Source organism: Pangasianodon hypophthalmus, chromosome 22 (genome assembly GCF_027358585.1).
Source record: "Pangasianodon hypophthalmus isolate fPanHyp1 chromosome 22, fPanHyp1.pri, whole genome shotgun sequence".
Lineage (NCBI taxonomy): Eukaryota > Metazoa > Chordata > Actinopteri > Siluriformes > Pangasiidae > Pangasianodon > Pangasianodon hypophthalmus.
Window position 1 is genome coordinate 12,825,828 of NC_069731.1, and position 13,348 is coordinate 12,839,175.

At 38.4% G+C, this 13,348-nt stretch overlaps 1 protein-coding gene across 1 annotated transcript in view; it reads right to left on the reverse strand.

Annotated features, from left to right (window-relative positions):
• Positions 1–8,683: 8,683 nt before the first annotated feature.
• ek1 (eph-like kinase 1) overlaps positions 8,684–13,348 on the reverse strand; it is an 85,000-nt gene continuing 80,335 nt past the window's right edge. Inside the window, exon 17 of the mRNA XM_026938058.3 lies at positions 8,684–13,222. Within this exon, the coding sequence (XP_026793859.1) occupies positions 13,102–13,222 (121 nt within the window). The 3' untranslated portion in view covers positions 8,684–13,101. The remainder of the gene's footprint in view (positions 13,223–13,348) is intronic.

Consider the following 13,348-nt stretch of genomic DNA (forward strand, 5'->3'; position numbering starts at 1 on the left):
CAGAGGCAACAGGGTCTTCATCCTTCATAGCCTTTTACAGCCACCCATAGCAGGACTCTTCACTCACAGTCAAATCCATTTTCCACCTTCCACTGATCCCTTCTTCCTAAGAGCTCAGATTTCCTGGTCTCTTCACACATCAGGGGAACTTTAATTTCCTTCTGAGATTTCAGCTTTCATGAACCAAAATTAAAACCACTTCAAAAGAGGCTAATGTAAAATATTCAAGCAATGATTGCTACGTATCAAGAGTATATTTCATATTTGCCATTTATTTCCACATTGGCTCACTGCACACATCCTACAAGCATTTCTGCTGTCTATCTGTCCGTCTATCTGTTCTCCAATCTGCCATTGTAATGAGGAAGAATCTGAAAAGTGCCATCAATAAATTTCACCTCTTAGCTGTTATCTAATTCAGATAAGGTCAAAGGTTAAGTATGTTGAATTGTGTAGATAAAATATCATTAACAGTAAGTAAGACATCATTTTCTTCTCTCTCCGTTTCTTTAAGGTTAATTGAGTACGTGCACTTCATTTTGTCAGTTAGATCATTAACTGTAATCCATTCTTAGTAGTGCTGATTTGTCAGAGAGCAAATCCATATCCCTTCTGCACACATCTAAGTTACACTGAAATATCTATGACTGATATATTTTATTAAATATCTAAATGTACACTGATCTCAGCTAATTATATAAAAATGTTTTGTGTTGTTTCTTATAACAAATTTTTAACTAAAATGTTCTTGGCTTATAATTTGTTATATGAACCACTTACATATGTATGATTTAGTTTCTTTCTAAAAATTTCATGTCTATTTAGATATTTTTATGTTGTTACACAGGCACGCACAACACACACACACACACACACACACACACAGGGCAGAACTTCATAACCAGCTGACAATTCACTGAAATAATGAACATTATTGACACCTCAAACATAAACATATCAGCGGCAGTCGGAATTGCTTGGAGCTCCAGTAGTGGTTAGTTGAGTAACTAGCAGTTACTTCCTTACTGGCAATTACTAGCTGCTTTTTGGCACGCAATCTCTCACACTACTGATGTTGACCTGATTTTTGAAAAGTCTTTTGATGCTCATATAAAATTTAACAAGAGGGCAGACCAACAGTCAAGAATTGAATTCAAAGGTTTGTTCTTTCAGAATAAAATAATATATATATTTTTATATATATATATATATATATATATATATATATATAATTTTATTTTATTTTGAATGAAATATATAAGTCACATATAAGTCACAAAGTTCACATTTTTTTTCCACATTTTGATGTTGGATGTGAAAATTAACTGAAGCTCTTGACATGTATCTGCATTTTGCTCCTGCAACATGATTGGCTAATTGGATAACTGCATAAATGATCAGGTGTACAAGTGTTCCTAGTTTCTATTAAAGAGGACGGTAAGCGTATTTATCCATAACTGACAGCTGTGTGTCAGGAATTGGAGTTGGAGAAGGATAAAAGTGCAGGCTTTTTTATTTAAATTAAGTGAAACACAAACAAACAACTATAACTATGAACATGGACTCTAGACAAGGAACAAACCATAAGCTGAGTGACACACGACAAAAGCTAGACAAAGAAATACTCAGCCAATAGAACTTAAATAGGGTGCTTAACAAGGCATAACAAGACACAGGTGAGGGTGATTAGCGAGGCATGTGACAAGCTCACGTGATGTGCAGGGGCTGATGGGTAGTGTAGTTACGTGCAACCATGATTCTGTGCTTCCCCTATTTTAAAAACCACCAGCCTTCACTGGTGTATACATTAGGTTTTTTCAGTTTCTCATCTTTATATGTAATTATGATATTTATTTATAATTTATTTATATATTATTTATAATATGATAATTATATAAAATTCTGTTTGCAGATGAAAAAGGAATGAAAAATAATTCAATCCAAACAATGCCTCTATGATGCAAGGCTATGCAACATGCCTGTTTACTGAGCAGAGGTGGATGGCTAATCCTGGTTGTCACTCATGCTGAAATCAGCTCGGAGACTGAAATGTCCTGGATTTTAATTCATGATTGTATACATGCTGTCATATGCTGCAGTATAGATCTCACCCAGAGCTCCTTCCAGAGCTTCTTCCAGAGAATGAGAAGTTCCACCTCATAATAGCCTGTAATCATGACTGTCAACCAATGGCTCAAACATGGAAATACACAACTACACTTGTTACCTTGTAGCTGCTAGTGGGCTTGGTGCTTCTTATACATCCTGTAGGTCTATTCCGGAAAACACTGAGCTGGTTTTACATACAGCGGCCGTACAAGAGCCGAGCTTTGTAACTATGCGACATATTCTGATTGCTTTTTACCCCAGATTCACAAAAGATGTGTAAGCATCACTTCAAGGGTTTACATTGGAATGTAAAATAAAGGCAGCGTCGGACGTGAGCTGAAATTAGACCACTAATGTGATGCAAACACGGCTGGTGTGAACTGAAATGATACTTTAAAATGATACTAAAGCATGTATTGATGCAATGTGTGAGGTGACGCTACATGCAACACTATGCACCCGGTGTGAATAGAGCTTTAGTCGGCAGAACACAAGACCAAAGGCACAACATTTCAATAGCCAAGGGTACACAGATGGCGGAAGATGTATGTTTTGTGTGAAAATAACTCATGCCCTTATTGTTGCTCTCTCGCTGCTTATTTTCTTACTGATGTGTGGAGAATTCATTACAGTGACAGATCAAATCTCTCCAAATACAGTCCTTAAGGCATTTGTAAATGTTCTCCATACGTTTCCAGGAAGGTGTTCACCCAAACAGATGTGTCGAGTATATGTCCAATTACATCTTAATCACCAAATTGCAGCAATCAGCGGATGGTTTCTGAGACCTGGCTTAGCCTCAGAGCTGGAACAAAATGCAGACACAGTTTGTGTTGGACTCTGGGAATCGATGGCTGCTGAAAGAGGCAGGTGTGAACAATCATGCTGCGTTCAGACGGAGATGAGTGCAAGATTATTGAGCTAGTTTGGAGATGTGCACAAACCAGCTAATGAACATTCTCAGTCTATTTTCACAAAGATCCACATTTAACATCTCCTGATGGTCTGTGTTTGGTTTCATTAGTTAGCAAAACATTGATTTTAATTAGTTTTGTTACTTAAATTAAAACTATAAGATACACAAGAATTAACTCAGCAGCAATATACTGTAACAGACCACTGTTGATAGACTCCATAATTGTATGGCATCTCATAAAAAAAGAAAAAAAAAAAGCATTTATTTTAGTTCAATTGAAAGCCAGCAGGAGCCAGATGTTTGGATAATTAGATAATAATCAGCAGGAGAAAGATTTTTACGATTTATGGGTCAGCCATGAGGAAAAATAATACACTCTTTGCATTCTCCAGATAGAACACGCCACATTATTAATTGCTTTTCTCCGTCTGATTTGTCTTTGAGTTTTGACAGAAAGCCTTTCCTCCAAACTCATAAATCTTGTGATTAACTTGCTTCATGCTTGAATTCTTTCACATGCACACACACACTCACTCACACACACACACACACACACTCCTTTATAATGCAGATCGTCACACAAGCTTCAATCAATGGCTCTCAGAATTGAATTTTAAATTGAAGCAAATGTGGTAAATGTGTGCAAATAATTAGTAACTGTAGGTTAGTGTAACTGGACTTCTGCAAGAAGTTTTGTTTCTCAATCAAGTGGCTTCATTAGGGCTTCTCCATTATTAAAAACACTGTTTGTGATTCACAGCATTATGATCATGAAACCTCTTTGGGTCACATGCCGTTGAATTTAATTTAAGTGCTCTATTTTCATGCAGAAGCAAGCATAATTATCTCATATCATTTGTTCATTCTTTCATTCATTCACCTTCATTCATTTTCATTCATCATCGTATCCTGGTCAGGGTTGTGGTGTATCTGGAGTCTATCTTGGGAGCCTATGTACGTAATGTGGGAATACACCCCTGGGACGCCAGGTCCATCACAGCATCTGGTGTAATGCTACAGGTAATTTGATGGATATAAGCCATTTATTACCATTTGCTCAAATCTATCAAAAAGCGTCTGCCTCGACAGACTCATGAATATCCACAGAAAACACAATTTTTTTAAAGGTCATCTAACATAAGGAAGCTGGAGGCAGGACACAAGTGCATAAACTCAACTCAACTCATAGTCTGTGTCCATAGCATTGGTAAAAAACACAGGCAGACAGATTTAATACAGGAGTATTTAATACAATGCATAATCAATACATGAACAACAACCAGAAAATATGGAGCTCAACAAACAAGGCTTGCCTTAATGGAACGAAAAGTTTTGAGAAGTCTTTTCAAAGAGGAATAGAAACAACATGACAGTGAATTTATTTCAGGGGACTAACTGAAATGTATATGTTTTTGGATTCTTTTTGGATTATCTATGCCTCACAGATTGTGTCTATGGCGGAAATAACTAATAATGATGAGACACAGAAGAGGTGAACACATTCATTTTTATTTTAAAAATGTTGAAATCGTTTCGACGTATCTTCCATGTAGATCATGTAGATACTATATTCTGTTCATCTTTCACTGAAATTGTGATTCCTTCTTCCTTGAATTCTGGACAGATAGGAAACTAATGGAATTTCCCCTATGCTCATTTCCTACTAGTACTTACAGCAAAGTTGTCACCTTGTGAATGTGACGTCAGGTGGGGAGCCTATAATCTAATGCTTGAAAGAGTGAAAGAAGAGAATTAAAGATGCTAAGTACTCAAAAATTCTCATAAAAGATCGCATAAAATAAAATCTGCACTGTCAGTGAGAGTGTGTTGATGTAACCTTGGGTGAGGCTAAATTTACTTTCGATTTATTTATATTTGCCACTGACTCAGAGAGCAAACACATGGTGTTGTAAACACAGAGTAATTGCTTTCATAATTCTAACCTGTGATTTATTTAACTTTTTCAGCCTTTTCCAATTTTTAATCTCCTGTATTTCAGAGCATTTTATTTGTGCTGCCAAGCCCCGATGGAGTTGGAGTTGGACAAAGGTTGGAGCTGGACAACTCCAACAATAACCAATGCCCAAATTTGCATGAACTAACATAGCTTGTCCTACTTGCAGCATAATGCTAACTGCATTGCCTGCTATGGAAAAATGCAGAAACCTCCCCAGGTGTTCCAGAAGTGCAGCAGGGAGTAAAGTGGTCACCTGACATGACTGCTAGGAAAAGGAAAGCAAGCTTCTCTGTAGCACAATCAAAGAAAAACAGCAGCTGACAGAGAGTTTGGATACCGAGCCTTGTGGTGTTGAGAGAACAAGTGCCCTTAGACGAGAGGAGCTGGAAGCTGGCATCAGGCTGCTAGAGGAAAAGCAACAGTGCAGTGAAGTGCAAAGATTGGTGTAGCTTAGTAGAGCTGCCTTGCAAGTAGAGACAGATCCAGATACTTTCATTGGCTGCATTTCATTCTCTAAGAATGGCCCACCTTGAAAGAGAGTGCAGACAGGATGTCAGTGGAATGCTGGCCCAATTTTGTGGTACATCATCCCAAGTGAGTTGCTTGGATATCCGACAGTGTGCTAGTTTCATGAAGGGGCTCTTATGCGCATTTGAAATTGCAGGGAATTTGTGACCTGGCATGTTTTCCACATGGCTGCAATGGCCTATGTGGAAAACATAGATCTGAAATTGCTGAGGTCTGCTCTCTAGACCTGCCGGATCCATCCTGATGTCCTACTTCTGCTTGGAGTTCTCATCTTTTGGAAGCCACTTTCAGTTGCTGAGGATAGCCCCGCACGGACAGCCTAAAGTTACATGAGATTACTGTATATGCTGAAGATTTGTTTTGGAATTCAATTGATATGAACAGTTTTGCTACGATGGCTTAGGACTACTGTTGGTATGATAGCTTTAAGACTGTAATTCCCATGAAGAGTTTTGCATTCAAGGCTCCTTCAGTGAACAGTTGATAACAAAATAGACTCCACGTGAAAACTATAATGAATTTTCATGGTTACACAATTGCACTTTAAAATTTATATCCTGAATTAATATATTTCTGTAAACCTGCTTCGTGATAAAAGTCCATTGTTAAAAGCACTATACAAATAAAATTGAATTGAAATTGATGCCACAAGGATGGAGACTGGTTGCCTTGCTAGTGGTACATAGCGTTGCAGTGCACCGTGGGCAAATCTGTACTGTGCACAACCCAAATTTAAAAAAGCTGACACCCTGGTTTGCAAGGGGGATAATGATCATAGTAGGGTTCTCTTTTTGTGAAGAATGTGCAGACAGAGAATGCACAGCAAAACGTGAACTTCATCTCATCAGCTCTTTGTTGCACAGGTTCAGGTTGAAACACTAATCATATAAGAGAGCCCATTATTGGTAATAGTAATGTTATATTTGATGAAGTGTGTTTCAGAGATAGCAATGACACCTGAAAGGAGTCATATAGGATCCAACATATGCCACACAGCAGTGGACCAGAATGCAAAAGGAAATGCAGTCACTGCTACAGAAATATGCAGTAGATCTTATACATGAGACAGAGTGCCTGGCTGGATTTTTTTTCAAAATGTTTTCTGATTGTATTACATTATAGAGGCCTATATATTTTTTTTTTTCTTTAAAGCAGCTGTTGTGTCATATGCTGTGCATATCAGATGTGAAGCAAGCAGTGAACAAACAAGGGAATAATTTGAGACTATAGATCTGATAGATGCATATTTCCACATTCCAATAGCTATGGAGAACAGACAATTTCTCCACTTCCACATAAGTGAAGTGACATACCAGTTCAGTCTTTCACTCTGGCACCCAAAAAAATTTATGCAAGTAACCCCTGAGTCTCTGTAATGGCAGTTTCTGTACATACTGATATTTTCAGCAGCAAAAGGTGAGAACGGCAAAGCTACTGATTTCATATGTGGAAACTCTGGAGCCAAAAGTCGATCCTAGGAAGAGCTATTGGACTCCCACATAGACTGCACAGATCATTACATTTACGGCATTTGGCAGATGCTCTTATTCAGAGCTCGGAACTCATATTTAACTCATTTATACACCTGAGCAGTTGAGGGTTAAGGGCCTTGCTCAAGGGCCCAGCAGTAGCAGCTTGGCGGTGCTGGGATTTGAACTCACTACCGCTGCCCCAGTTCATCTGCATGAAACTTGATTTGCAAGCTATGTGAGTCTTTCTGATCAAAGACAGAGTTTCCTTGATTATGATGGCAATTACACAACTGATATTACTGCCCTGGGATTGTTGCCAGGCAGTTTGTGCAATTTGTCATATGAACCAATAGAAGGCACAGATATAAAGTGGCTTTCACTTAAGACAACTGTTATGATGGCCATCACTATGCCCAGGCTAGTTAGTGAATTGCATGCACTGTTGGTCAGCTCGGAATACCAGAATTCAAACATATCACACCTTGACCAAACCCAACATTCTGGCTATCGTTATTGGCACTGCAGCATATTAACAAACCTATCTATGCTTGCAGATGACAGCATGGCAAATGCGGCCCTTGAGCCTGTCCAATGAAGGCTCTCCAGTGCAATGTAGAAGTGACCACCATCTGACAGGTTCTTTTAAAAGCTGTTTGTTTGATTTGAGAAGAACCATAAAGGGGCTTCACTGTCTAAGTACAAGTTAACTCACTGGGACAACATTGGATGTGTAATTCTCATCCTGGGACAACATCGGATGCGTAATTCACATCAAGTACATACGGGCAAGTCTCATTACCAACTAAAATCAGTATCAGGGCTTGAGTGATTTTCACCTTAAAGCAGTAGCAGTACCTTGAGTGTACAATATTAATAGATTCAGTGATTCTCCTCATTAATAAAGTACAGTCCTAATATACTGAGTGATTCTTATCATCAACAAAGTGAAGTGAAGTGACGTGTGGCCAAGTATGGTGACCCATACTCGGAATTTGTGCTCAGCATTTAACCCATCCAAGTGCACACACACAGTAGTGAACACACACACACACACACACACACACACCGTGAACACACACCCGGAGCAGTGGGCAGTCTTTTTGTTGTGGCGCCCGGGGAGCAGTTGGGGGTTTGGTGCCTTGCTCAAGGGTCTCACCTCAGTCGTGGTATTGAGGGTGGAATAACAATGAGCAATGTGAGTATTTAAGTGACTCCTTTCATCAGTAGAAACAGTATCAGCACTCAAGTAATTCTTATTCTCAAATAAGATCAATATCCTGACTTGAGTGGAACCCACCCTCAGTGGCACAGCCTCACACTTGATTGGCTATGATCCTCAAGGTGGAGCAATATTAATGCTTTGATTGGCCATCATATTCTCTAAAGAATGTGTTTTATGTATGTTTTCAGAGGTATGCCTCAGAATATGGTACGACTTTGTGGGAGCAGGATTAGTCAAGAGTGTATGAGGGAGTGGGTGGGAGCATGCAAGAGAGGGATCCCAAAAACAGCCCTGCAGCCCTGTAGCCCTGTAGCCTGGACAATGCACAACTCACAAAACAGTCACGGTTTATTTAACAGAAACCTCCATCTCTGTGGTGGAAATGGCTAATGGTGATGGAGTTCTAGTTTAATGCTGAGTGATGAACAGCTGCTTGGAGCTTTACTCAGGGATCTACCCTGGAGGACTTGGGAAATAACTTGCTGCCTTACGCTCCAACTCCAGATGGTGGCCCTTCATCTCACCTGAGCATGATAAGAATAGTAAAGACCTTGGCACTGTTTGTGTGACATTCATATGGATCTCACAAGCAACTCCTGGAAGAGGAACAAGGGAATTGAGGGAATGGAGAGAATGGTGCTGTCTGTTTGGATGTGTGTCTCTATATAAGCAGGTGCACATGTGTCACCACCAAAGTCTCATTTCTATCAATCACTCTTTTCTTTGAAATCTGAATCAACTGGTACTTAGCTTCAAAATGCTAAATGACTTCAAATGTGCACTGTTATCTGTTTGAGGAACATAGCTTCAATAAAATGGCTGACTCTTAAAAAGGAATATCAGATTAAAACTATCAACATATTTATTGGACATGATGTTCAACAGTTCAACAGGAGAATAAAGAAACAGCTCAACCAAACATGCTAACATCAAGGAAGAGAAGCTAGTAAGCATGAATCTGCATGAGGTCATTTGCATAATTTTAACATAATCCACTGTTAGCAACATTAATGGAACTGTTCCTTTTAAGAAATTGTGATAAGCAACAAAATAAACATAGTGTATAAAAATCAATTAAATGGAACTCAGAAATAAAAAAGTCCAAGTGAAGGCTTGGCTCGTATGAACTATTGATTCAATGATCAGTGAGTTAGTGTGAGAAATAAACACAAAAATCCATTTTACAATGCTGAAAAGAGAGAAGACATAACTGGTGATATGTTCAAGAACATTCAACAACAACACTATAACACTTAAATGTACACTGAAATTACATGGACTGAGTATGAAATAATAAAATGTGTGTGAGAATTGTTCATTTAGGAAAACAAAAAGATGAAAAGAGGACCGTTATGATTTAACCGTATTCACTGTTGGTATTTCATTTCAGGTGTGTGCTTGCATTTTGACAACAGCTCCTTGCTCTCAAATGAAATTACTGAAGAAACCCTTTTGATCACTGGGATCTGCAGCAGTCTGAACTCCACTATGCATAATTTAGCCTGCAGTGTTTTGGAAAGACCAGAGGTTTATTGATTTGAAATACTTTTTTGCAACTCCCACTTGAATTATTCAGTGTTGCTTTTTCTGCTTGAGGAGCAAATCTGAATAGGCGCATATGCTCCAGTAATTTGGCGATTAAGGAAAGCTCACATTATATTAGTACGTGATGGCACAGATGTGCCAGGTACTTGGATGGGAACTCATTGTTCAATACAAATAGCTGAACAGCAAACACAACAAGCAAACTGGCATTCTGTCTGCCTTTTTTAAGGAAATGAATAAATAAACAGAAATGTCTGCCTTTCAGTTATCATTTTTCTTGCACTAAACAAATACTTTTCCAAAGTATCATAGAGGAACTAGATAACCAGGACTTTAATTGGAATCCAGCTTTTCTCAAACAAGCACTCTTATTTTTCAATTTACTGCCAAAAGCTTTGTGGTACAAGTAACTGCAGTTACAATACAGTTTTTATTCTTCATATTACTGAAAGCAAAAATGAACCAGAGGTTAATTTATGATCTTGTAAAAAGGACCATTAAGAAGGAATATGCAAAAAGAAAAATTCAATTATACAATGCCTTCCAGAATTATTGGTACCCTTCAAGAAAATGAGCAAAACTCTATAAAAATAAATCTTTTGCTAATTGTATTTAAACATTTTATTCCAAACACAAAAGGGTTTTTAAGTAGTCAATTTTTTAGGTTTGAAATTTTCAGCATCCTTACAGTCCTTGTAATACATTATGATGCCTGATCAGGGGAGAAGAACAGCAGTAAATCTCTTCCTGTACTCTAACAAGGTTGGAGACACTTATAAAGATATCTTAGCCCATTCCTCCATGAAGAACTTTTTAAGCACTTTTCGATTCTAAGCTTTGGGCATGTGGACTTCCCTCTTTGATTCAGACTGCAGATTTTCTGTAGGAGTCGAATTCAGAGACTGAGATGGTTGTTGAAAAACATTGATTTCATGTCTCTTGAATCATTTCTCTGTTGATCTCATCATCCTGTTGAAAACTCTATCTATAGCCAAGTCTCAACATTCTGGCAGAGGCAAATAGCTTTTGTTCTAAAATATTCTGGCATTTAACAGAATCCAACATGTCACTGAGCTTCATGAGACCCTCTGAACCAGCAGTCACAAACGGCATCAATAAGCCACCTCCGTATTTTACAAAGGGTAAAGGTGCTTTTCCTTGTACGTCACCAAAAATGCTGATGGTGTATGACCATCTGTTCGATTTTGGGCTCATCTAATCACAATACACGATGCCAACTGTAGTTCTAATGACGCTTGGTGACATTCAAGTCCTGCATTTTGTGAGATGCTCTCAGGAAAGGCTTCTTTCTTGCAATGCTTCCAAACAGCTTGTTGTTATGAAAGTGGCATTTAACAGTTTTAACAGTTTTTACTTCCACAAGAATTAACCAAACTGTCCAATTCTAAAACTGTGATCTTTTTTTCCTCTTTCACCATCCATCTCACGCTCATGGGTACAGTTCCTGGCAATTTTCCAACTGTTTGAGATATGTGAATCGTTTTGTTATGGGCTTAATTATGCTTAATGATATTTAGATGCTTATGTATATTTTAAATCAGATTTGTGTAGGTTAACAATGTTCTGTCTCTTTTGTGCTGAAATGTTCTTTGGTTTTTCCCATGGTGATGGAGGACAAAAGGATTTTTAGATGTGTGTAACCTAGTCTTTATAACCCAGGAAAACAGGGTATGGTTAAAGGCAACAACAAAGTTTCTGGGGACTGAAACTTTGCAACGGAACAACTGAAAAAAATTAAGTTTTCCAAGAACGACAATGTGTTTGCATTTATTTAAAATATAAATAAATACAATAATTTTGGCACATATATATTTTAAAGAAAATACTATTATAAAAAAAGGTTCTAATGAGGAAAATTTGTTAGAACAAAGATAAAAAGTTTCTATTACTGTTTGAGTGGAAAATTATTTTGTGTAATGTTTATATAATATTTTTTGATGGGTTCCAATCAGTTTGAAGAATGCCAGTAATTCTGGAGGGTGTGAAGAAGATGATGTTTCAGGTTTTCTTCCAGATATTCAGGTTTACTTTACTGTCTTCTTGAAAAATGAACATGAAAAAAAAATCCTGAGAAACTTTTTAGCTTTCCAGACTTGCAATAAAGCTAATACATCCATTACATTCACTGCACAATCCTGCTCTGTCCAAAGCTAGCATCAAAGCATTAAAATGAGGCATCTCCTTGTCTGAGTGTACGACCAATAAAATACTTGAGACACAAAGTCATGACTGTACAAACACAATAAACAATACTGTACATTTGAACCTTTTCCCCCATTCTTTCACCTTAACAGGACTGTAATTTGAGTTTGATACCAGACCCCTGTTTGGAACAGGTCTATTCTGAAGTGCCTGTATCACATACATGTCTATCTTTAATAAGTACACGGTATTATGTACATGGCATTTTGAAAAATATGACACAGGGACTGAAAAAACATTTCCTTAACAACAAACATTTCTGTGCTTCAGCGGCTAAAGTACTGCATGTTGATACTCCAAAGACTGAGTAGGGGAAAACACAGCACTTCCTGTTAATATGATGTTTACATTACATGAAATAGCAAGACACATCCAACTCAGTGTCAGTGAAAGAAATGTCTCTTAATATCAGTTCATCAGGAAAGAAGAAAATCATTGAAGGCAGGTGACATTCATTTCCTCACTGGTCAAATCCTTATGGTTTTGAAGTGTCCAGTTGGTTCTTGTCTCTCTCCATTGTCCTTGGCCTCTGACAGGCCAAATGAATAGGAACACTCTGCACTCCACTCACATGACAACAGTCTGCATGGCATATGGAGTAACAATGCATCCATTCCCAGTCTCTATGTGTGTGGTCAACGTTTCAAGGTATCCGTCACCTGCTGGAAAATACTATTACCCTACCATAAATAAGTTCACAGATGGTCATATAGCAGAGGTCCATCCACCTGTGGTACACAAACACCACCTACATCAACACTAAAAGTCAACAGACCACCACATTACTACAAAACCAGTTTTTTTTTACAACATGTGGTCCTCTTTTCTTCCCATTGAAGGTCTTGTTCAGAATAAAAGTATACTACAATGAGGTTTCCCAGTGCTTCCTTGAAATCACAGAGCAATTTTCTGACTTCCACATTGTGATGTGGTTTTGTCTTCAACACTGCCCAGATGCCTGGATGTGTCCCCCTGACCCTAGCCACAAATCAGACAAGGCAGGCCGACGTGTGGTGGTGATCTCAGTGCGCATAGTGGAGTGGCTGGCTGGAGTGGTGGGCAGGAAGACACGTTGGTCTGAGGATGGAGCTAGGAGTGAGGAGGCGAGGTTTAACCGGAGTCTAGATTTTTATACCTGCACCTGGGTTCCCTGCTGCTGTTGCTGCTGCTGTTGTACATGCAGGCACTGAATGCTTGAGAGGATTTTCTTCTGATGGCCTGCCAACACAACTCCCAGCTTCCCGAGTTCACTAATAATGCACAAGAAGAGAGAAATTACAAAGAAGCAGTATAAAAGCATTTTTCTTATTAAAGGGAGAGTTTCAATGGTTGTTGACATTGGTTTACCACACCCTGGAGCATTTTCCTGCCATTAC